Source organism: Heptranchias perlo, chromosome 23, assembly GCF_035084215.1.
Source record: "Heptranchias perlo isolate sHepPer1 chromosome 23, sHepPer1.hap1, whole genome shotgun sequence".
Lineage (NCBI taxonomy): Eukaryota > Metazoa > Chordata > Chondrichthyes > Hexanchiformes > Hexanchidae > Heptranchias > Heptranchias perlo.
Window position 1 is genome coordinate 11,682,224 of NC_090347.1, and position 25,003 is coordinate 11,707,226.

The following is a 25,003-nucleotide window of genomic DNA, read 5'->3' on the forward strand; positions in this document are numbered from 1 at the left end:
TGCAGTGCATCCTGTGGATGGAACATACTGCAGCCACTGTGCGCCGGTGGTGAAAGGAGTGAATGTTTAGGGTGGTGGATGGGGTGCCAATCAAGCGGGCTGCTTTGTCCTGGATGGTGTCGAGGTTCTTGAGTGTTGTTGGAGCTGCACTCATTCAGGCGAGTGGAGAGTATTCCATCACACTTCTGACTTGTGCCTTGTAGATGATGGAAAGGTTTGGGGGAGTCAGGAGGTGAGTCACTCGCCGCAGACTACCCAGCCTCTGACCTGCTCTTGCAGCCACAGTATTTATGTGGCTGGTCCAGTTAAGTTTCTGGTCAATGGTGACCCCCAGGATGTTGATGGTGGGGGATTCGGCAATGGTAATGTCGTTGAATGTCAAGGGGAGGTGGTTAGATTCTCTCTTGTTGAAGATGGTCATTGCCTGGCACTTGTCTTACGCGAATGTTACTTGCCACTTATCAGCACAAGCCTGGAAGTTGTCCAGGTCTTGCTGCATGCGGGCACGGACTGCTTCATTATCTGAGGGGTTGCGAATGGAACTGAACATTGTGCAATCATCAGCGAACATCCGCATTTCTCACCTTATGATGGAGGGAAGGTCATTGATGAAGCAGCTGAAGATGGTTGGGCCTAGGACACTGCCCTGAAGAAATCCTGCAGCAATGTCCTGGGGCTGAGATGATTGGCCTCCAACAACCACTGCCATCTTCCTTTGTGCTAGATATGACTCCAGCCACTGGAGAGTTTTCCCCCTGATTCCCATTGACTTCAATTTTAATAGGGCTCCTTGGTGCCACACTCGGTCAAATGCTGCCTTGATATCAAGGGCAGTCACTCTCACCTCACCTCCGGAATTCAGCTCTTTTGCCCATGTTTGGACCAAGGCTGTAATGAGGTCTGGAGCTGAGTGGTCCTGGCGGAACCCAAACTGAGCATCGGTGAGCAGGTTATTGGTGAGTAAGTGCCGCTTGATAGCACTGTCGACGCTTTGCTGATGATTGAGAGACTGATGACACGGTAATTGGCTGGATTAGATTGGTCCTGCTTTCTGTGGACAGGACATACCTGGGCAATTTTCCACATTGTCGGGTAGATGCCAGTGTTGTAGCTGTACTGGAACAATTTGGTTAGAGGCACGGCTAGTTCTGGAGCACAAGTTTTCAGCACTACAGCTGGGATGTTGTCGAGGCCCATAGCCTTTGCTGTATCCAGTGCACTCAGCTGTTTCTTGATATCACGTGGAGTGAATCGAATTGGCTGAAGACTGGCGTCTGTGATGGTGGGGATATCGGGAGAAGGCCGAGATAGATCATCCACTCGGCACTTCTGGCTGCAAATGCTTCAGCCTTGTCTTTTGCACTCACGTTCTGGACGCTGCCATCACTGAGAATAGGGATGTTTACAGAGCCTCCTCCTCCCGTTAGTTGTTTAATTGTCCACCACCATTCACGACTGGATGTGGCAGGACTGCAGAGCTTTGATCTGATTCGTTGGTTGTGGAATCACTTAGCTCTATCATATCGCACGTTGCTTCCGTTGTTTAGCATGCATGTAGTCATGTGTTGTAGCTTCACCAGGTTGGCACCTCATTTTTAGGTACGCCTGGTGCTGCTCCTGGCATGCTCTTCTACACTCCTCATTGAACCAGGGTTGATCCCCTGGCTTGTTTGTAATGGTAGAATGAGGAATATGCTGGGCCATGAGGTTACAGATTGTGCTAGAACACAAATCTGCTGCTGATGGCCCACAGCGCCTCATGGATGCCCAATTTTGAGCTGCTAGATCTACTCTGAATCTAACCCATTTAGCACAGTGGTAGTGCCACACAACACGTTGGATGGTGTCCTCAGTGCGAAGGCGGGACTGCGTCTCCATGAGGACTGTGCAGTGGTCACTCCTACCAATACTGTCATGGACAGATGCATCTGCGACAGGTAGATTGGAGAGGACGAGGTCAAGTCGGTTTTCCCCTCACCACCTGCTGCAGGCCCAGTCTGGCAGCTATGTCCTTCAGGACTTGGCCAGCTCGGTCAGTCGTGGTGCTACAGAGCCACTCTTGGTGATGGACATTGAAGTCCCCCACCCAGAGTACGTTCTAGTGCCCTTGACACCCTCAGTGCTTCCTCCAAGTGGTGCTCAACATGGAAGAGGACTGATTCATCAGCTGAGGGAGGGCTGTAGGTGGTAATCAGCAGGAGGTTTCCTTGCCCATGTTTGACCTGATGCCATGAGATCTGGAGTCAATGTTGAGGACTCCCAGTGCCACTCTCTCCTGACTGTATATCACTGTACCACCACCATCTGGTGGGTCTGTCCTGTCGGTGGGACAGGACATACCCAGGGATGGTGATGGAAGAGTCTGGGGCATTGGCTGAAAGGTATGATTCTGTGAAAATGGCCACTGTGGGACAGCTCTCCCAATTTTGGCACAAGTCCCCAGATGTTAGTGAGGAGGACTTTGCAGGGTCAACTGGGCTTGGTTTGCCTTTGTCATGTCCAATGCCTAGTGGTCCGACCGGTTTTATTCTTAATATGATCTTTCGTAGCTCGATTTTACAACTGAGTGGCTTGCTAGGCCATTTCAGATGGCGATTAAGAATCAACCACATTGCTGTGGGTCTAGAGTCATATATAGGCCAGACCGGGTTAGGACCGCAGGTTTCCTTCCCTAAAGGGCATTAGTGAACCAGATGCGTTTTTACGACAATCTGGTAGTTTCATGGTCACCATTACTGGTACTATTTTTTTTAAATTCCAGATTTTATTTAATTAATTGAACTTAAATTCGCCAGCTGCCATGGCAGGATTTGAACTTATGACTCTGGATTGTTAGTCCAGGCCTCTGGATTACTCGTCCAGTAACATAACCACTATGCTACCGTACCCTAGTGAACCTAAACTTCTAGCATCATAACTGATTCCACCTGTAATGTTAATCTGTCTTTCTGTTTCAAATCCTAACGGAGTTGCTGTGTCTTTCCTTCATTTCTTGTTTTATTTCAGATTTTCAATATTTGTGTTTTTGCTTCTATCTCTATTAGTTTTGATTATATTTGTATACTCTAGCTTGAAGTGAAGATGTCACGTATAAAGCCGTACTTCATATTTTATAAATTAAGTGAAGTTATGTTTGCTGATTTTGGATCCAGTACATTTCTCATTCTACTAAATTAGTTACCAGTCTTGGGTATAGATTTTGAAAATCACACATGAGGTAGCCATTACAACTACCTACAGTCAATTCACTGTGCAAAACATTCTCCTATTTACATGGTGTTTCCCCAGTAACCTGCTGATGCAATCTTCAACCATCCTTGGCTTTTTAAACGCTGCACTCCTAATTTCCCAGCCCGAGCGCATTGCTCCTATCTTATACAGGATTTACGTTCCTGTACTGCCAACGAGTACTTAAATTAGCTGATCCTGCAATATACAGTGCGGCCAGTGCTGGACAGCATTGGCGAGTGCAAGTTCCGGATCAGGGATACAACACCGGCGTTGTGGAATTTCAGAGCCATAGTTCGTAATTGTTTTTTAAACATATGGATAAAAGCGTAAGACCAGTGAAGTAGTCTGTACATATTTAATTTATCCCATGATCATTTATTGTTTTGTATAAAGTTTAATGGCACTTTTCTCACTGCATTTTTGTTACACATGAATTGACTGCCTTGCATCACCGTATGTTGGCTGTGTAGATGAAGAGATATGAAGAACAATTCATTTATTTTGTCATATGGTCTACTACGTAACGGGAGTAAGATGTTGGAGGTGCAAAATTACAGTGAAATAATCTATGCATTCTCTCGCAAAACTGTGCTGTTTAAATGGATGTAATTTTCAGAATTATTAGAAGATTAATACTCCATAGTCCAGAATTTGTTGAAAAATAGTGGCGTGTGAACGATGTATGCCGTTATTAATGTTCAAATCGGCCAGCAACTTGTGGCGAGGAAGCGATACCCCGTGAATTGCAAATCGCCACAAAATGGCATCTTGCCCTTAACCTCCCTGTGATTTTCATGAAGTTGCTGCATTTGCACATTAATTGCCCATTAAACTCACCATGGAAAGTTAAGTCTAGTAATTAATAATGTTAAATATCCTTTTAACCACGCAATAATTGTTAATAACTGCCAATTAACCTCTCTTGCCCAGAAAGTGAATAATTAAAAGTGTGGAGTCTCATTCCTTCGGGTAGTAAATTGTTGTCGGAGATTTTAAAAATGTCAAATTTTAAAAAATAATTCTTACCTTTTGTCTCTTTTTTCTCTGTCTCTTAATCCAATCTTTCTTTCCCTCTCTTTATTTCTCTTTCTGTACCTGATTTGACATTAAATTCACCCACTCTAATTCACTCTCTTTTTCAGTCCTTCCTCTGTTTCTCAATCCTTAAATCTCATTGGTTAAGGAGATACACTGTTTGTCCTGTTGTACTTCCAGCAACTTTGTGGGAAATTTTTTTTTGAGCTGAAGGATGCAGGAACAAGTCTAACTAACATGGCATGCCGTGAGATGCCCTGCTCCAGCATATTCTGGGCCTACATTTAATACATTAATCTTACCAAATCTAACCTGTGAATTGAAAAATGTATTATTTATGATTAGATTAAAAATAAATTAAATACTTGGTTGGTAAAATATGCTAATATTCCAAGTTAGTTTCCCCCCATACAGTGAATTGCCAATTTTAGTTGGGTAATCAGTGCAGCATTTTAACACAGAGAGATATCTCACTGATGGAAAATGCATGGTGGAATCTTGCTCATTCTTTGAATAATTCCACAAATTAACCATAATTTGTGGAATTGATCCAGATCATCAATAGGGAGGAAAAACAAAACAAAAATCAAAGTCCTTTTTTAAGATATTAAAGGGAAATTCCTTTTTGGGGTGGAGTTTCGATGGACTGAAGAAGCCCTATGGTTAAGTCATGGTGCAGGAAAACCAAGTAAGAGAACAAAAGGAGAACATTTAAAATATATCCTCTTCCCAAAAAAGTACTTTTCCTGCACAATGTGTCAAACCCACTATGATCCAAACAATGGAATTTACAGCCTGTAACAGAGATAGATAACATAAAACAAAAAGGAACCTCCTGAGAAAGATGGAACAGATTAATTCAGAAGAAATTTTAGACAACATTTGAGGATAGGTCTGTCCTGTGTTATATTAGAATTAGCTGATCAACTATCAAGGTTTGAATTCCACTAACTAGCAGAAACTGAAGTTATTTGAGATGCTATCTTCCAAATCAAAAACAATAGGTCACATGAGTCTTCTCTAAGAGTCCTGTGTGAAATTAGTTTGGGCAGTCAAGAATGCAATTTCATAAGATAACCTCCAGTGTTCCATTTCCCATTTCTCAGCATTCATGTAAAAACGAACATTAGGAAAATATGGTGGTGAATTTCCATGGAGGTCCTTCTACTCATCCAACGTAACTTCAGCAGAAGAGCAGAAAAACGGCATAAATGCTGTTTATGTCGTTTTTCCATGGCTCTTCTGCTGAAGTTAGGGGAGACAGAAATTCACCCCATACATCTATATGTGTTTGACTGGGATTTTCTGCTTCAGCCATCTTGACGCAAGCTGGGAACGCATATCGGAAATTCTGCCCCTCAGGCCCATGATTTCACTTGAGATCCAATGGTTTTTATTTTAAAATTCTGTGCCCCAATCTCCAATCCTGCTATGCTCCACTTTCAGGCCCCAAGGTGGCAGGGTGCTCTATCTCCAATCCCTTGCTCTGCTGTGCTCTACTCTCAGGCTCCCCAACCCACACCTCCCTAAGTTCTGCTCCAAAGGTACCCTTGCATGCTCCACTCCCAGGCCAGCTGTGTTGTGCTTCCAGGTCCCACTGTGTTCTACTTCTCAGCTCGGAATGAGAACTATGCTAAAGATCATAAATTATGTGCTACATATGACTACTCAGGAACAATGCCATTGGATATTAGCCAGTATTTTCTATTTCATTATTGGCTATACCTTATTTAATGTGTTCAGTGCTTCTTGGGCTGCAGTTAAAGCTGGCTCTGCTTTTGCTAAATCTTCTTCACAAGACATTTGTTTTTCTTTTACATTCTAAATATGAATAAAATGCATTATTACAACTGACAACCTGCTCAAAATTATAAGAATTGATAGCAACTGTTAGTGCAAAATGGAGTACCTCATTAATGATTTGCACTTTTTTCTCCTCATCATCAGCAATTCTTTTATTTTTGGTAACAATCTCTGTTTGCTGTCCAACAACTTTAATTAATTTGTCTGCATCATCATTCTTCTGTTGCAGTTCCACTTCTTGTACCGCAAGTTTACTTTTTAAATCATCCACCTGTATGTAAAGACACATACACACTAATCTTTATTTTCATTCCTTATTACAGTATATAAAGAGTAAATTTACCGATTCTGAGTTCCCCATGGAACGCCTCGCTCGAAGTGGGTCAAAGGATAGGGCTACAAAACTGTAATGCCAATTTTCCACCCTGCACTCCCTTTGACCATGTTGGGAGTGTGGGATAGGTGAATTTACTGTATGAAACTAAATTGGTAGATGGATAGGTACACACAAGAATGAATATCCCTTTAATATGTTAAATACAAATATATATAACATACTAGCAGAATTCCCATGGCTTTGCTCGTGGTGAGTTAGAGGTTTTTAAAGAACCGGGTGTTATGCCAAGTACCATTACCAGTGACACTGACTTATCAGCATTGAAGTGGCCCTCGGACTTTGGGACCACTGGGATCAGGTATCGTGGCCTAACAGTACCATGAGGGGGAGTCCTAGGGCCTGCGAACACTGTGACAGCTGTGGGTCAGTGGTAGCACTCTGAACTCTGAGTTGGAAAGTTGTGGGTTCAAGTCCCACTCCAGAGATTTGAACATGTAATCTAGGCTGACATTTCAGTGGAATACTGAGGGAGTGCCGTACTGTCAGAGGTGCCACCTTTTGGATGAGATGTTAAACCAAGGCCCCGTCTGCCCTCTCAGGTGGATGTATAAGATCCATGGCACCATTCCAAGAAGAGTAAGGGCATTCTGCCCAGTGTCCTGGTCAATATTTAGCCCTCAACCAAAATAGATGAAACAGATTTTCTGGTCATTATCACATTGCTGTTTGTGGGAGCTCAGTGTGCACAAATTGGCTGCCACATTTCTTACATTACAACAGTGACTACACTTCAAAAATACTTCATTCGCTGTAAAGCACTTTGCAACATCCTGAGGACGTGAAAGGTGTTATAGAAATGCAAATCTTTCTTTCTTATTTTGGAAAGGGAGCTTTTAGGAGCACAGGGGCAGGTGCATGAATCTGGGATCACTGGGAAAGGGATCCTAGAATCAGGGAGAATGTCTCTCAGCAGTTTGTGTTATCATGCAAGCTGTCAGAGTTGTCATAAGATGTTCCATCATGGTGGGTTCCACTGCATTGCTGATGGAACTGACCACCCGGTCCATGTTGGACAGAATGATCTCGCACTGCAATAAGTTGGAGCTGGACTCCTCCTTGCTTCGCAACATTATGTGCAAGCTCTCTGGCAGGCTGCCCAGTGCACAAAGCATTTCCCGTGTAAGTCCATGAGCCTTCTTCAAGTGTATTTCACATTCCCTTTTTGCACCTTTTATTACTTTCTTTGTATCCCTTTTTCACTTTTTATAGCTCTCACAGTTGGCTGGATTTCGACTTTTCCTTGCATTTGTATAAGCCTTTTCTTTTAGCTTGATACTGTCTCTTACCTCATTTGTTTTCCATGGTTGCTTAACTACACAAATGGAGCTTTTGCCTTTTAGGGGTATGTACTGGTTTTGTATAGTATCAAATACCTTTTTGAATCCTTTCCACTCTTCGTCTGTAGGTTCAACCCAGTTTACTGTGGTCAATTCATCTTTTCATCCCTTTAAAGTTTCCCTCAATTAAATTTAAAACCTTGGTTTGTGACTCTGCCTTCTCTCTCTCATTCCATGTTTGTTACGGGGCCAGAAACTGTTGTTTCTGTTTGTAATGATTTGAGTTGGCAGGAAGCCAGGGGAGATGTAGTGATAGAAGGTTTCAAAGATGGGTTGGGATGGGTGGTAATAGCGGGTTGACTGCATTCTCCTTTGATGCTGCCTCACTCTCCTTTGTCTCTTCTGCTCTCATTCTCCTCCGTCTAGAGCGCAAACTGGAGAATCCCCATAGGGAAACCTATATTCCCTCTGGTATCCCTTACTGTGGATGGAGGCTAAAAACGTGTTGGTGACTAGAGCGTACCACATTCTGGAGCTTTAAAGTGTAGATCACCAGCTACCCAAAGCAAAAAAGAATCCTGGGGTAACCCACCTGAAAATCCAACCCTCAAAAGGGAGATTCACATACATTATGCTCCTATTTTGTCAAATCAATTGTGGAATTTCAGTCCCAATCACTTCGTTCAGTAGTGGCAACCCTGTGCTGATTGGTTTGGGATTATGTAACTGCTAATATATCTTATGTAAGATGGTTGAGAGGTGAGCTAATGTTACATTTTTATAAACTGTGGATCTGATTGGTACACTCCAACCCACTTCTCAGATATTGATGTGTTAGAAGAAGGAAAAAAGATTTGTCTGACACAGTTGACTAATATTCATTAATATATGTATCTACAGGTGTCACAATCTTACATAATATAGTACAGAATAATGTTTTGTCTCATCAAAGGTAGCACAATGTTTATCCCTAAAGGAAATTCAACTGACTGAGACTGCAATAAAAATTAGAAGGATTCTATTCTATTTTTTATATTTAGCAAATGTATTAGTTAACATGAAACATTACAATTCTACAAACCTGGCTGGCAGTACTGTTAAGTTTTGCCAAACCATTTTCAAGTCTATCCATTTTAGCAATCAAGTCTTTCCTTTGCTTAAAGAGCAGGCTTTGATAGAGCTTAATTTGTTCCAGAAATGTTTTGGGTGTGGTGTAGTTGTAGCGTCTTTCAGTAGCTAGGTAGGCTGCAGACATCTCTTGGACACTTCCATGGACGAATGCCATGAACAGGCTTAGAGAGTGCTTTACTTCAACCTGAAATGTAATTCAGTAACCAAAAAGTATTCAGTGCATTGAGAGTTAATAAGTGATTGCAAGAAATGCATGCAATTTAATATCACTGGGCTTGATTTTGCTGTAAAACTAACGGCGAGGCTAACAACGTTTTAACAGTGAGGCTAACAGTATTTTAAAGAAACTAATTAACTTTAAATTCCAATCTGCCCAGGCAGATTGGAATTTAGCAACACGAACTTCACGCCATTCAATATGGGAGCCAGACAGCGAAAGGCCGTTTTCACCCAGCTTTTGGAGGAGCATCGCATCTCGGAAAGCAACTTCTGGCGACCGCACATACGCAGTTAATCGTGGAAATCCTGAAGTTGCTCTCCGAGATGCGATGCTCCTCCAAAAGCTACGCGAAAAGCTGGCTCCCGTATTGAACGGCCTGAAGTTCCTGCACTGACATTGCAGATACAGACTAAACTTGTCAACAAAAGTTAAGTCAAGTCATTTCAAATCTAAGTACCAATTTAATGGCCTGGTAAATCTTTAATTACTGCCAAACAACCTCTTTGGCACTGAAAATTATCTTTTACAAGCGTGAAGTCTCATTCCTTCAGATTTTAATTATCGTTGGTCATTAAAAAAAAACTTTAATTAATTTTTAAAAACTTTTTTTTCTGTCTCTTTTATCTCTCTCTTAATTCAATCTTTCTTACCCTCTCTTTATTTCGCTTTCTGTAGGAGTCTCATTCCTTCAGGTTTTAATTGTTGTTGGAGATTTAAAAAAAAAATTTAAATTAAAATTTTTAAAAACTTTTTCTTTGTCTCTTTCTTCGCTCTCTCTTAATCCAACCTTTCTTTCCCTCTCTCTATTTCTCTTTCTGTACCTGATTTGACATTGAATTCACAATTCTAACTTACACTTCCTTGTTCAGACTCTGCGCTGTTCATTTAACAATCCTTCAATCTGATTGGTTAAGGAGATACACAGCTGCTTGCCCTGTTCACACAGGTCCCAGATGTCCTGTAGAGGGCGCCGCACTTTTTGGATTTCTAATTTACAGAAACTTGCCGTGTAAAAGCTCATAGAGAGTCTATGGACAAGTGCAAGTCTAAGTCTAATGAATGACTGGCGCCGTTTGTTTGCCGCTCACAGCAGAATCCAGCCCGCTATATCACAAAAACATGAAATTTGGAACATATTCATGAACTCAAATGAAAATGAAAGACACCATCCAAATGATTATAAATATCTTACTAGGAAATAAACAGATACTTTATTGCTTTCACGAAAATTAAACTGTATGGCTTAAAGTTTTTGATAGCGCCCATCTCCGGTATAATGAGGCTTCCACATGCCCTGGAGATTCTACCTTAATGCTGACTGTATTTCTGGCTCTGGATCATCTGTGTATTCAAGAAGGATTGCCGACCTCCACCAGGAAGGCATGCCAAATTAAGGATGGCCTTGGAGGCTTGTTGCAGCAGGATTAAAACAGCTGTCAAGCTGCCTGAAGGGAATTTTTTTTGATTAAAAAATGTTGATGCTGCTGATAGGGCTCATTCAAAGCCAAGCTATGAGAGCACTAGCACAAGCTCCTCTTCCAAAGATCCCTGAGGTCCCCTTTGCTGACCTTAGAATGCTGGTTGCTGAGGTCTAACAGGCAGCCACAGCATTCAGTCGGGGCAGGTGGCAAGAAATATGGTGGAGGTTGTGCTTCCATCCATTTAATTTTCATGTGCTCACCAACTTATGAAAATCTAGACCTATATTTTTATTAACCAAACTTGAATAAAACCGATCCACTTACACCTCTGGTACGAGTTCTATATGCTTTCTCTCCCATTACAGAAACGTTAAAAAAGGAGGAAAGGTATTGTGCTACCTGGGGTATATGTAAGACTTGGGCTAGGCTTTATTGATGCTTATAGCCTTAAGTCAATATCATTGAGGCTGTATATTTCAATATCTAACAGAATCTGGAAAACAAAATGAAAGTGTGGATAAAAATTGCCTAGAATTTCCATGGCGTTCTTCTAATCTTCCTCCGTAATTTTGGCAGGAGATTGGCAGGAATTCTGGAGAAATGTGTAATCAGACGTTTGTGCCATTTAACTGGGGGTTCTGCTGTTCTTTCACTGAAGTTACAGTGGCAGATCGGATGAACTCATGGACATTCTAGGCAATTGTATTGAAATATTGAGATATCACACAGTGAGATCACTGAATTTCTCCCATTTCTAAACATCAAACCTATTTACATTTTATTAGTGCATTATTCTGAAAGAACACATTGGAAATGGATGCAATTTGAACTTTTATGTGGAGGAAATTATCTGTTGTGAGTGTCATACACGAAACCAACTTCTCCATGAATGTATATTAATGACAACAGAGTTAATGTTTCAGGTCGATGAATTTTCATCATAACTCGAAGATGTTAGATCTGAACAGCTTTCGAGCAAGTGCAGAGCCAGGGAGAAGGTGGGTTGGGCAGGAAAAGAATGAAATGGAGAGGTCTGTGATGGCAGGAGTGATTAAATGATAAAAGTGATGATTGTGCAAGGCAAAATGAGGTGATAATGAGACAAGTATAGAAACAAAAGATGGGGCCAGAGGAAGTGTAAATGATTAGAGCAGAATAGCAGAGGAGGAGAGAAGCATAGAAAATGTGGCAAAGATAGGAAGGCTTCCATGGCCCAGGAGTGTGGCAGAAGGCAGGTAGACCCCAGAGAGTGGACCATAAGCCGGCCATAGGCGATTCCCATCCCAAGCACCAGCCCGCACCTCCTCCACTCTCAGTGCCATTCTCCATTACCAATACTTGCTGTCGAGAGAAATTGGGTGCGGTGGTTAAGATCTAAAAAATATCACACTGGATTCATATTTTGTGAACAAGCTGGGATTGCCGAAAGACTGCAGGGGATCAATCTTCACTGGTGATGCAATCCTGAAAATTAGACATTTTCCATGACATAGGTGGCGATGTGCAAATAAAGATATCTTTTAGGCTGATGGAAGGCAACCAGACTCTTGGACATGCCATCTGAATGTTTTGCGGCATTATTACCATCTTGAACTTCACTTACTGAAGAACTTGTTAGCCCAAAAACCGTGAGGCTAGTCTTGCTGTGGGCTTCAATACAGCGAGCGCAGGCTGCACTTTCGCTGTGCCCAGATGCTGCTGCCCACCATCAAACTCCCTGTGAAGGAGTGATGATAATGAGGTCTAATGAAGAAATTAATGTTATTTAAGCCAACTCTGCCCCAGGGCTCACCTCGATCATTTAAAATGGGTGCAGGACTAATTTGCTGGCCTGACATACTGAATTTGGGTTTTTAAAGCTAAGTTACAGTTCTACAGTTTGCTTCAAAGTTGTGTTTCTGGATGAATCATTGACGGTTATTTGTATTTAGATTCTTTTGCTGTTCAGCCATGGCTCAATGGTAGCACTCTTGCTTCTGAGTCAGAAGGATGTGGGTTCAAGCAACTCCAAAGACTTGAGCACGTAATCTAGGCTGACATCTCAGTGCAGTACTAAGGAAGTGCTGCACTGTTGGAGGTGCTGTCTTTTCAGATGAGATGTTAAACTGAGGCCCTGTCTGCCCTCTAAGGTGGATGTAAAAGATCACACAGCACTATATGAAGAAGAGCAAGGCAGTTCTCCTGTTGTCCTGGCCAATATTTATCCTATAACCAACACCAACAACAGATGATCTGATCATTTCTTCCATTGCTGGTTGTGGGAGCTTGCTGTGTGCAAATTGGCTGTCTACATTACAACAGTGTCCACATTCAAAAGTACTGAATTGGTTGTAAAGCACTTTGAGATGTCCTGAGGTTGTGAAAGGCGCTATATAATTGCAAATTCTTTCTTTCTTTCTTTCCCCCAAGGATCCCCCCATGCCTTAGCTCTGAACTCACGTCGTCCTCTAGTATTCTCTCCTATCTCCCCTCATGACCTTTCCAAGCCCATCTTGTCCATGGGATATACCTTCTGCTCCCTCAACCCTATTCCCACTAAACTACTGACCGTGCAACTTCCCTTCCGAGACCACATGCTAGCTGATATTGTTAACGGTTCCCTATCCTCTGGTACTGTTTCCCTCCCTTTCAAATCCGCCACCATCAAACCCCTCCTCAAAAAACTCACCCTTGACCCTCTGTCTTTGTCCCATCTCCAACTTCCTTTCCTCTCCAAAGTCCTTGAATGTGCTGTTGCCTCCCAAATCCATACCCATCTTTCCCGTAACCCCACATTTGAATCTCTCCAATTAGGTTTCCGCCCCTGCCACAGCACTAAAATGACAACCTATGTGACCGTAACTGTGGTGCATTATCCCTCTTCATCCTTCTTGACCTGTCTGAAGCCTTTGACAAGGTTGACCACACCATCTTCCTCCAATGTCTGTCCTCTATTTTCCAGCTGGATGGGATTGCCCTCGCCTGGTTCCATGCTTACCTATCCAGTTGTAGCCATGGAATCTCCTGCGATGGCTTCTCTTCCCACTGCCACACTATTACCTCTGGAGTCCCCCAAGGATCGATCCTTGGCCCCCACCTATTTATCATCGACATGCGGCCCCTCGACGACATCATCCAATTCCACATGTATGCTGACAATACCCGGAGGAGGAGGAGGAGGAGGAGGAGCAACAGTAAGAGGAGGAGGAGTGCCTGCGGATGCCAGTGCCCCTACCTGCCAAGGCTCTCAGAGACCAACTCATCGAGAGCACTTTACCTAAATCAGATCTCCCATCAGGTACGGTAGCATAATGGTTATGTTACTCGACTAATAATCCAGTGGCCTGGACTAATAATCCGGGATCATCAGTTCAAATCCCGCCATGATAGCTGGGGAATTTAAATTCATTTAATTAAATAAAAATCTGGAACAAAAAAAAACTAGTATCAGTAATGGTGGCCATGAAACTACTGGATTGTGCTTAAAAACCCATCTGGTTCACTAATCCCCTTTAGGAAAGGAAACCTGCCATCCTTACCCGGTCTGGCCTATATGTGACTCCAGACCCACAGCAATGTGGCTGATTCTTAATGGCCCAGCAAGCCATTCAGTTGTACAATCTCACTAAAAAAAGTCACAATAAGAATAAAACCGAATGGACCACTAGGTACCGGACATGACAAAGGCAAACCAAGCCCAGTCGACCCTGCAAAGTCCTCCTCACTACTATCTGGGGACTTGTGTCAAAATTGGGAGAGCTGTCCCACAGACTAGTCAGGCAACAGCCCGACATAGCAATGCTCACAGAATCATACCTTTCAGCCAATGTCCCAGACTCTTCCAACACCATCCCTGGGTATGTCCTGTCCCACCGGCAGGACAGAGCGACCAGAGGTGGCGGTACAGTGATATACAGTCAGGAGGGAGCCCTGGGAGTCCTCAACATTGCCAAAAGGCATTTGATAAGGTGCCACATAAAAAATTACTGCACAAGGTAAGAGCTCATGGTGTTGAGGGTAATATACTGGCATGGATAGAGGATTGGCCAACTAACAGAAAACAAAGAGTCAGGATAAAAGGGTCATTTTCAAAATGGCAATCTGTAACTAGTGGGGTGCCGCAGGGCTCAGTGCTGGGGCCTCAACTATTTACAATAAATATCAATGACTTGGATGAAGGAACAGAGTCTCTTGTGGCCAAGTTTGCTGATGATACAGATACGTGGAAAAGCAATTTGCGATGTCTGCAAAGGGATATTGACAGGTTAAGCGAATGGGCAAAAATTTGGCAGATGGAATATAATGTGGGAAAATGTGAAGTCATCCACTTTGGGAGGAAAAATAAAAAAGCAAAATATTATTTGAATGGAGAAATACTACAAAATGCTGCAGTACAGAGGGATCTGGGTGTCCTCGTACATGAAACACAAAAAGTCAACATGCAGGTGCAGAGGTAATCCGGAAATCAAATGCAATATTGGCTTTTATTTCTAGGGGGATGGAGTATAAAAGCAGGGAAGTCATGCTACAAATGTACAGGGTGCTGGTGAGACCACACCTGGAGTACTGCATACAGTTCTGGTGCCCTTATTTAAGGAAGGACATACTTGCATTGGAGGCAGTTCAGAGAAGGTTCACTCGGTTGATTCTGGGTATGGAAGGGTTGTCTTATGAGGAAAGATTGAATAGGTTGGGTCTATGCTCATTGGAGTTTAGAAGAATGAGAGGAAACCTTATTGAAACATACAACATTCTGAGGGGACTCGATAGGGTAGATGCTGAGAGGATGTTACCCCTCATGGGGGAATCTAAAACTATGGAGCATAGTCTCAGAATAAGAGGTCGCCCGTTTAAGACGGAAATGAGGAGGAAATTCTTCTCCCAGAGGGTCATGAATCTTTGGAATTCTTTACCCCATAAAGCTGTGGAGGCTGAGTCATTGAATACATTCAAGGCTGAGTTAGACAAATTTTTAATCAGCAAGGGAGTCAAAGGATATGGGGAAAAGGAGGGAAAGTGGAGTTGAGGTAAGAATCAGATTAGCCATGATCTCATTGAATGGCGGAGCAGTCTCGAGGGGCCTAATGGCCTACTGCTGCTCCTATCCCTTATGCTCTTATGGTCTCATATGGTCATGGCATCAGGTCAAACATGGGCAAGGAAATGCCTGCTGATTACGACCTACCGCCCTCCCTCAGCCATGAATCAGTCCTCCTCCATGTTGAGAAGCACTGAGGGTAGCAAGAGCTCAGAATGTACTCTGGGTGGGGGACTTCAATATCCATCACCAAGAGTGGCTCGGTAGCACCATTACTAACCGAGCTGGCCAAATCCTGAAGGACATAGCTGCCAGACTGGGCTTGCGGCAGGTGGTGAGCGAACCAACATGGGGGAGAAACCTACTTGACCTTGTCCTCACCAATCTACCTGTCGCAGGTGCATCTGTCCATGACAGTATCGGTAGGAGTGACCACCGCACAGTCCTCGTGGAGACGATATCCCGTCTTCGCACTGAGAACACCATCCAACGTGTTGCGTGGCACTATAACCGTGCTAAATGGGATAGATACAGGACAGGTCTAGCAGCTCAAAACTGGGCATCCATGAGGCGCTGTGGGCCATCAGCAGCAGCAGAATTGTATTCCAGCACAATCTGTAATCTCATGACCTGGCTTATTCCTCATTCTACCATTACAAGCCAGGGGATGAATCCTGGTTCAATGAGGAGTGTAGAAGAGCATGCCAGGAGCAGCACCAGGCGTACCTAAAAATGAGGTGCCAACCTGGTGAAGCTACAATTCAGGATTACATGCATGCTAAACAGCGGAAGCAACATTCTATAGACAGAGCTATGCGATTCCACAACCAACGGATCAGATCAAAGCTCTGCAGTCCTGCCACATCCAGTCGTGAATGGTGGTGGACAATTAAACAACTAACAGGAGGAGGAGGCTCTGTAAACATCCCCATGCTCAATGATGGCGGAGTCCAGCACATGAGTGCAAAAGACAAGGCTGTAGTGTTTGTACCATCTTCAGCCAGGAGTGCCAAGTGGATGATCCATCTCGGCCTCCTCCCGATATCCCAACCATTAGAGAAACCAGTCTTCAGTCAATTTGATTCACTCCACGTGATATCAAGAAGCGGCTGCGTGCACTGGGTACAGCAAAGGCTGTGAGCCCCGACAACATCCCGGCTGTAGTGCTGAAAACTTGTGCTCCAGAACTAGCCGTGCCTCTAGCCAAACTGTTCCAGTACAGCTACAACACTGGCATCTACCCGACAATGTGGAAAATTGCCCAGGTATGTCCTGTCCACAAAAGCAGGACAAATCCCATCTGGCCAATTACCGCCCCACCAGTCTACTCTCAATCATCAGCAAAGTGATGGAAAGTGTCGTTGACAGTGCTGTCAAGCAGATCTTACTCACCAATAACCTGCACACCGATGCTCAGTTTAGGTTCCGCCAGGACCACTCGGCTCCAGACCTCATTACAGCCTTGGTCCAAACATGGACAAAATAGCTGAATTCCAGAGGTGAAGTGAGAGTGACTGCCCTTGTCATCAAGGCAGCATTTGACCGAGTGTGGCACCAAGGAGCCCTAGTAAAATTGAAGTCAATGGGAATTAGGGGGAAAACTCTCCAGTGGCTGGAGTCATACCTAGCACAAAAGAAGATGGTAGTGGTTGTTGGAGGCCAATCATCTCAGCCCCAGGGCATTGCTGCAGGAGTTCCTCAGGGCAGTGTCCTAGGCCCAACCATCTTCAGCTGCTTCATCAGTGACCTTCCCTCCATCATAAGGTCAGAAATAGGGATGCTCGCTAATGATTGCACAGTGTTCAGTTCCATTCGCAACCCCTCAGATAATGAAGCAGTCCGTGCCTGCATGCAGCAAGACCTGGACAACATCCAGGCTTGGGCTCATAAGTGGCAAGTAACATTCGCACCAGACAAGTGCCAGGCAATGATCATCTCCAACAAGAGAGAGTCTAACCACCTCCCCCTGACATTCAACGGCATTACCATTGCCGAATCCCCCACAATCAACATCCTGGAGGTCACCACTGACCAGAAACTTAACTGGACCAGCCACATAATTACTGTGGCTACAAGAGCAGGTCAGAGGCTGGGTATTCTGCGGCGGGTGACTCATCTCCTGACTCCCCAAAGCCTTTCCACCATCTGCAAGTCACAAGTCAGGAGTGTGATGGAATACTCTCCACTTGCCTGGATGAATGCAGCTCCAACAACACTCAAGAAGCTCAACACCATCCAGGACAAAGCAGCCCGCTTGATTGGCACCCCATCCACCACCCTAAACTTTCACTCCCTTCACCACCGGCGCACCGTGGCTGCAGTGTGTACCATCTACAGAATGCATCCAGCAACTCACCAAGGTTTCTTCGACAGCACCTCCCAATCCCCGACCTCTACCACCTAGAAGGACAAGGGCACCAGGCACATGGGAGCAACACCGCCTGCACGTTCCCCTCCAAGTCACACACCATCCTGACTTGGAAATATATCGCCGTTCCTTCATCGTTGGTGGGTCTAAATCCTGGAACTCTCTTCCTAACAGCACTGTGGGAGAACCTTCACCAAACGGACAGCAGCGGTTCAAGAAGGTGGCTCGCCACCACCTTCTCAAGGGCAATTAGGGATGGGCAATAAATGCTGGCCTAGCCAGCGACGCCCACATTCCATGAACGAATGAAAAAAACAATACCGCAACAATCCCACAATCCTTACCGCTGTCGTTACAATCACCATCTGATTGCCTTCCTTCAGTTCAGATTTAAGGCCTTCACTACAAAGATAAACACCAACAGCAAATCCAGAACAAAAAACAAATTCATCAATTAGCTCAATTACATCTCTATCTAATAGTTCACAGAAATAATTAAGAATCACCCTTGTGCCAGCCCTTATACCTGTCTTGCATGATCCTTTTCCTATCCTAGTGCTCCGACAAGGCCGATGAGCTTCAATTGAGGACACTTCAGATGGTCGTGGAGGATGACCTCGAGCAGCTCTGGGTCTTGAGGGCTCAGTTGCAGACTGCAACATTGCGGCTTTGGCCAGAGATGTCTGGCCCAGCTGGCTGTGTGGCACTAACAAGGACATTGGCGGAATAGCGAGTTAATTGTATGATTTATATCAATGAGTGTTAATTGTTTTCAAGTGGATGGTATCAATTGGGGACCCTCTTGTATCCTTTTTATCGAAGAGCTTATCTAGGGTATGGTGTGTTTGTAAGGGGAATCTCTGTGAATGAAGACTTGGAAGCAACTAAGGACCAGGCTCCAGTACTCTATCCTTCACCACATGGCTATCCAATTTTAATATTGCAGGCATGCTGTCATCCTGAGAGAGGATAGCAGACGCCTCTCCCATGGAGCCAAGGCCACTCTCCTGGGATACGCCTCAGCACTCTTATGGCTCTGCACCACAACAGAGTACAGGACTGAAGTGATGCTTTGGAAACCCCTGTCGATATTGGCCCTCAGAACTGAGATGGAAAGGGATCCCTGTACCTGTAACATGAAATGTTTCCCACTGGCTGTGCTGCCACTGTGCCCCAGCAGAATTCCAGCGCTCTTGTTTCTTCAGGAAGGTACAGAAGCTAAAGAGAAACTTATTTAACAATTTAAAAAAAGTGAAATCTGTATTGAAGCAAGCATAAAAACTTTCATTGATGAGAGTAAGCTAGGGAGAAGTGGTGTAGCCTAGTTTTGGGGAGCACAACTGTTAATGTTCAAGAAGGTTGTGTGTTTCACATGGCACAAGCGAGAGGTTGATACCAATATCTTACTTTACGATTTAAATAACACACAAAACATTTTAAAGGCATTGCTTCTTTAATTCTCCTTCTTGGTAATCTAGGCTTATTCTGGCAGTAAGTGGAAGATGTGAATAAAGAACTGAGTTTCCTCACTGAAACTTCAAGGAAGAATTTTCTAATTTTCATGCAAAAATTGTAATCGCTAACAAAGCTGATGGTAATACCTTTTCACCAACTTCAGTTTATGTATGAGAATATCAAGAGATATAGCCATGATCTTGTTGAATGGCAGTGCAGGCTCGAGGGGCCGTATACTCCTATTTCTTATATAGAGAACCACACCTGTGAATTCATAAAAATCATTGCATCTACCCATTGTAGGAAGGAGATTAGGACCATGAAAAGCATGGTGAGAAGAGATAATAATAGAATACTAGGAGTGAGAGTTCTGAAAAAAGGCTGAAAAAATGGGCGCTTTTTTCACTGGAACAGAGAAGGTTTTCAAAATTATAAAAGGCTTCGAGAGAATAAACAGTAAAACCATGGCCCAGAATTTGCTGTAGCCGGTCAGTTAGTTTGACTTGTCCTTACCTGTTTAATTTCCATGAGATCTTGCATTGGAAGTTGTTGGAAATGTGAGAGGGAAATGGTGCAGCGCCCTCAACAGGGCACCTGAGATTTCTGCGAACAGGGCAAGCAACTATATATCTCCTTAACCAATCAGATTGAAGGATTGTTAAATGAACAGCGCAAAGTCTGAACAAGGAAGTGTAAGTTAGAATAGTGAATTCAATGTCTAATCAGGTACAGAAAGAGAAATAAAGAGAGGGAAAAAAAGGTTGGATTAAGAGAGAGCGAAAAAAGAGACAGAAAGATTAAGTTAAAAAAAATGTAATTTAAATTTTAAAAAAAAGTTTCCAACAACAATTAAAACCTGAAGGAATGAGACTCCACACTTGGTAATCGTTAATTTTCAGTGGCAGAAAGGTTGTTTGGCAGTAACTGATACTTACCACGCTGTTAAAAAGGGTTCTTAGACTGAAATGGACAAGCGCTAACTTTCTGTAGCGAGTTTAGATCATATCTACCATCCAAGTACAGGAACTTCACGCTGTTCAATGCATTTGAATGGTGAGCCAGACAGTGAGATGCCGTTTTTGCGAAGCTAACGGCGGAGTGGCATATCTCGGACAGCAACTTCCGGATTTTCGGGTTTACGTGTGCCTCAAGTTGCTGTGTTATTTGTGCATAAATAACGGTGAATGCCGTTAGCCTCACCCTTATTTTGACAGCAAATTCTGGGCCATTGTTTCCACTGGCTGGCAAGTCAGTAACAAGGGAGTACAAATTTAGGATAATCACTAGATGAACAAAGGAGGATTTAGAAGGCACAGATTATAACGTCGTTTGAAAGAGCATTGGATAAGATTTTGAAAAGGAAGAATATAAAAGGATAAAGAGAAAGGGCAGGGAACAGTTCCAGTTGAACAGCTATCAATGACACAGGCACAAAGGACCAAATGGCTTCATTCTGCGTTGTAGTTTATGGAGGGATAGAATTGAAAAGCAGAGAAGTTATGTTAAACCTGTATAGAATCTTGTTTAGATAGTGAGGGGAGTAAAAAGGAAGGTGGTTGTAGTAGGCGACAGTATAGTTAGGAGGATAGACACTGTTCTCTGCAGCCAGGAGCATGAGTCCCGAAGGCTATGTTGCCTACCCGGTGCCAGGGTTAAGGACATTTCCTCCGGGCTGGAGAAGAACTTGGAGTGGGAGGGGGAGGATCCAGTTGGCGTGGTTAATCTCTGGATTATTACCTGAGCCACGAGCAAATTGGCATAGGGTCAATAGGATCAGGGAGATGAATGCGTGGCTCAAAGATTGGTGTGGGATAAGTGGGTTTCGATTTGTGGGGCACCGGCACCAGCACTGGGAAAAAAGAGAGCTGTTCTGTTGGGATGGACTACACCTGAACCATGCTGGGACCAGAGATCTATCGAATCGAAAAACCAGGAAGGTAGATGGGGCTTTGAACTAAATAAGTGGGGGGGAGGGTCCCGGTGGAGAGAAATCTAGAATGCTAAAGAGAAAAAACAAGGATACAGTGCAGGAAAGTGATTGGGGTAAGGATAACTAGATTGTGTCAGGAAGGGGCAGAGCGTACAAACAAAAGAATGCACTAACAAATAGGGTCCGGATAAGAAAAAATATTAATCAGACAAATAGGGCCATAGTACAAAAAAATGCTAAGATGTCTAAAAATGTTAAAAGGCAAATCTAAAGGCACTGTATGTGAATGCACGAAGCATGGAGGCCAAGTCACCTAATATATTTAAGAAGGAGCTAGATAGATTTCTAGACACAAAAGGCATCAAGGGGTATGGGGAGAAAGCAGCAACATGGTATTGAGATAGAGTATCAGCCATGATCATTTTGAATGATGGAGCAGGCTCAAAGGGCCGAATGGCCTACTCCTGCTCCTATTTTCTATGTTTCTATGTAGACCACACTTGGAGTACTGTGAACAGTTCTGGTCTCCATATTATAAAAAGAATATAGAGGCACTGGAGAAGATGCAAAAAAGATTTACTCGGATGATACCAGAACTGATAGGTTATACCTACCAGGAAAAATTGAATAGGCTGGGGCTCTTTTCTCTAGAAAAGAGAAGACTGAGGGGAGACCTGATGGAGATCTTTAAGATAATGAAAGGATTTGATAGGATAGACGAGAGAAGATGTCCACTTGTGTAGACCAGAACTCGGGGCCATAAATATAAGATAGTCACTAATAAATCCAATAGGGAATTCAGGAGAAACTTCTTTACCCAGAGGCTGGTTAGAATGTGGAACTTGCTACCACAAGGAGTAGTTAAGGCAACTCGCATAGATGCATTTAAGGGGAAGCTAGATAAACACATGAGGGAGAAAGGACTAGAAGGATGTGCTGATAGGGTTAGATGAAGTAGGGAGGGAGGAAGTTTGTGTGGATCATAAACACCACCATGGACCTGTTGGGCCGAATGGCCTGTTTCTGTGCTGTACATTCTATGTAATTCTATGTAACTTCTATGATTATGACAATACTTTCATAATCTCATCCCAAAAGGGGTTTAACTTGGGAGTCTACCATATAAATTGGTGTAGGATTCCTCTTTTACTCTCTTTATCTCCAATACTCATCCTTGTGTATGTGCCCTATCTTGAAATAACCTACCCATGAATGTGAATATTCTGATATCCATGGACAAATGATCTGTTACCATACCTTCAGTTGGAGGAATCTCATTACACATGTTTCAATGCATATTCATTTAGCCAGATGTTGGGGGGATTTTCCTTTTTGGGGCAGATTTCTATTAGCGTGATACTTCCGCACACCCCTCCCCTAATTTCAACCCATTTACTAAGTTGGGGTTAATTCCATGCGCACAGTGGGTTCCCACCATGATTCCCGCCATCAAAATAGACCCTGCCAATGCAACTGAAGAAATTCCAGCAGTTCTTTAGTGGAGACCTTAAAGGGACAGAAGGGCGCCAAAGATAGGAATTAAGGCAGCCATTGAAGGTCTCGGCCAAGACCAAGGCCTCAGCAGGCAAGTGAAGGGAAAGGAGGCTGCTACGATGCATTTTCTGTCCACTGGGGAAACTTGCAGCCTTTACCGCCACTTCCTGGAACCCACTGCCATCTTCCATATGGCGGACCCGGGAAGTGGTGATAAGTGGGGCGGACAGGAGGGAAATCTGCCAGGTCCCCAGGACCGTGCCTTTGCTACCAATTCCATACAGTTGATGAGGAAGGGTCGGGAAGGAGTGGCCAGTGGTAATCCCGGTAGGGAAATCAAAGTTGGAGCCGTGAGGCAACTGTAGGCTTCACTGCCCGAATTTTCCGTCGTTCTCTACTGCGATCCTACCCACTTTTGGGAGAAGAATTCCCTTGGTAGGTCAGATGAAAGGGAAAAAATATCACCTCTTCACCATGCAAGTGAAATAGGTGAGATACTGTCTCCTAGTTTAGTTACCATGTATTGTTCTGTGATGTATAAATGCGTAGGCTTCAAGGAGCTCCTGAACATTTACCTGACGAAGGAGGAAGCCTCCGAAAGCTTGTGAATTTAAAATAAAATTGCTGGACTATAACTTGGTGTTGTAAAATTGTTTACAATTGTCAACCCCAGTCCATCACCGGCATCTCCACATCATAGTTAAAACTTGACACGACAACTTGCGTTTATATAGTGCCTTTAATGTAATAAACATGTCAAGGCACTTACCAAAGGATAAATTAATAGTGGAAATAGGGGAGGTGACCAAAGGCATAGGTTTTTGAGGAAGCTTTTGATATTGGGAGAGAGGTAGCAAGGCAGAGGGGTTTACAGACAGTTCCGGAGTGTACAGCTAAGGCAGCTATAGGCTCTGAAGGTGGAGCGGGGACCAGGAGAAATGCACAGAAGGCTAGACCTGGAAGAGTAGAGGACTCATGCTGCCACATAGGGATGAGGGAGTTTGCGAAGGTAGGGAGGACAAGACCACGGTGGAATCTGTAAATGAGGTAGGGATTTTAAAATCTATGCTTTGGGGATGGAGAAGCAGTGGAGGTTGAGAAGAAAGCTGATAGGCAAGTGAGAACTAATGTGGGATAGGATGTGGGCAGTGGAGTTTAGATAAGTTGAAGTTAATGCAGAGTAGAGGTCAGGAGATCAATAAGGAGAAGCTTTGGAGAAGTCAAGCCTGGAGGTGACAAAAGGGTGAATGAAAATTTCAGCAGTGGTCTGGGTGAGAAAAGGGCAGAGATGTACAATGTTGTGATGATGGAAATAGCAGTTCTTGGTAATGGATACAATAGGGGGTTTGAAGTTCAGCTGAGCATCAAATAGAACATTGAGATTGTGCACCATCAGATTCAGTCTGAGTGATGGAGAGGTAGAGGTAGGCTACATAAAAATAAAAACTACTAAACTTTCTTACCTCAATACCCTCAGTTTCCTCAAGGAAACGCTTACTAACAGATATCAAAGCTTCTTCTGGCCACTCATGGAACCAATTTATAGCTGTACAGTTTACCAAAGCAGGGAACTTTCGAGCACGTACTCGTAGAATTGAACCCACAGGTGAAAAACACAGAACAACCTGCAAAATCAAAAAAATATTTTGACAATTTCTTTTATAAAAAAGCACTGCTCTAACTTAGGGTTATCAAGCGATTAAAAAAGAATTATCATGATTAATCTTGTAATTTAAAATTTTAATCTCAGTTAATATTGGTTTTAATTAATACAATTATGCATTCATCACTTTCAAGTTTTGTTTATTACTGAAGCTATTATTTTCATTTTAAAAAAAAGCATAAAAACTGGTTCATATTGTTGGTCTCCCTTTATAGTTTCATATTTATTTACATGGAATTATACAGAAACACATAAACTGAGCTGTTTATTGTGAAGATAACATCAAAAATTTTTGATTCATTATATCCAAAAGTATAAATTAAAAAGGAAAATTGGTAGCTTTACATAGATACATGAAAAAAAATACAATACAACCTATGAGTCCAAAAAGAACTTCAGTCCTATTTCTTGCTGCCATTTCGCCAGTTGCTTAGGCAGACAAGTTTATTTATGTTTTTGTTTATGTTTTTGGGATAATACTGCTTGCTTCTTATTTACAATCTGACCCGAAAGTAAGAAAAGTCATTTGCATGGCACTGTTGTCGCCAACGATGCTAAGTA

At 43.3% G+C, this 25,003-nt stretch overlaps 1 protein-coding gene across 1 annotated transcript in view; it reads right to left on the reverse strand.

Moving 5' to 3' along the window:
* LOC137341448 (dynein axonemal heavy chain 17-like) overlaps positions 1 to 25,003 on the reverse strand; it is a 574,489-nt gene that overhangs the window by 104,419 nt on the left and 445,067 nt on the right. Inside the window, exons 55-58 of the mRNA XM_068004561.1 lie at positions 24,243 to 24,404; positions 8,825 to 9,058; positions 6,176 to 6,340; positions 5,992 to 6,087 (exon numbers count right to left, since the gene is read on the reverse strand). Coding sequence (XP_067860662.1) covers positions 5,992 to 6,087; positions 6,176 to 6,340; positions 8,825 to 9,058; positions 24,243 to 24,404 — 657 coding nt within the window. The remainder of the gene's footprint in view (positions 1 to 5,991; positions 6,088 to 6,175; positions 6,341 to 8,824; positions 9,059 to 24,242; positions 24,405 to 25,003) is intronic.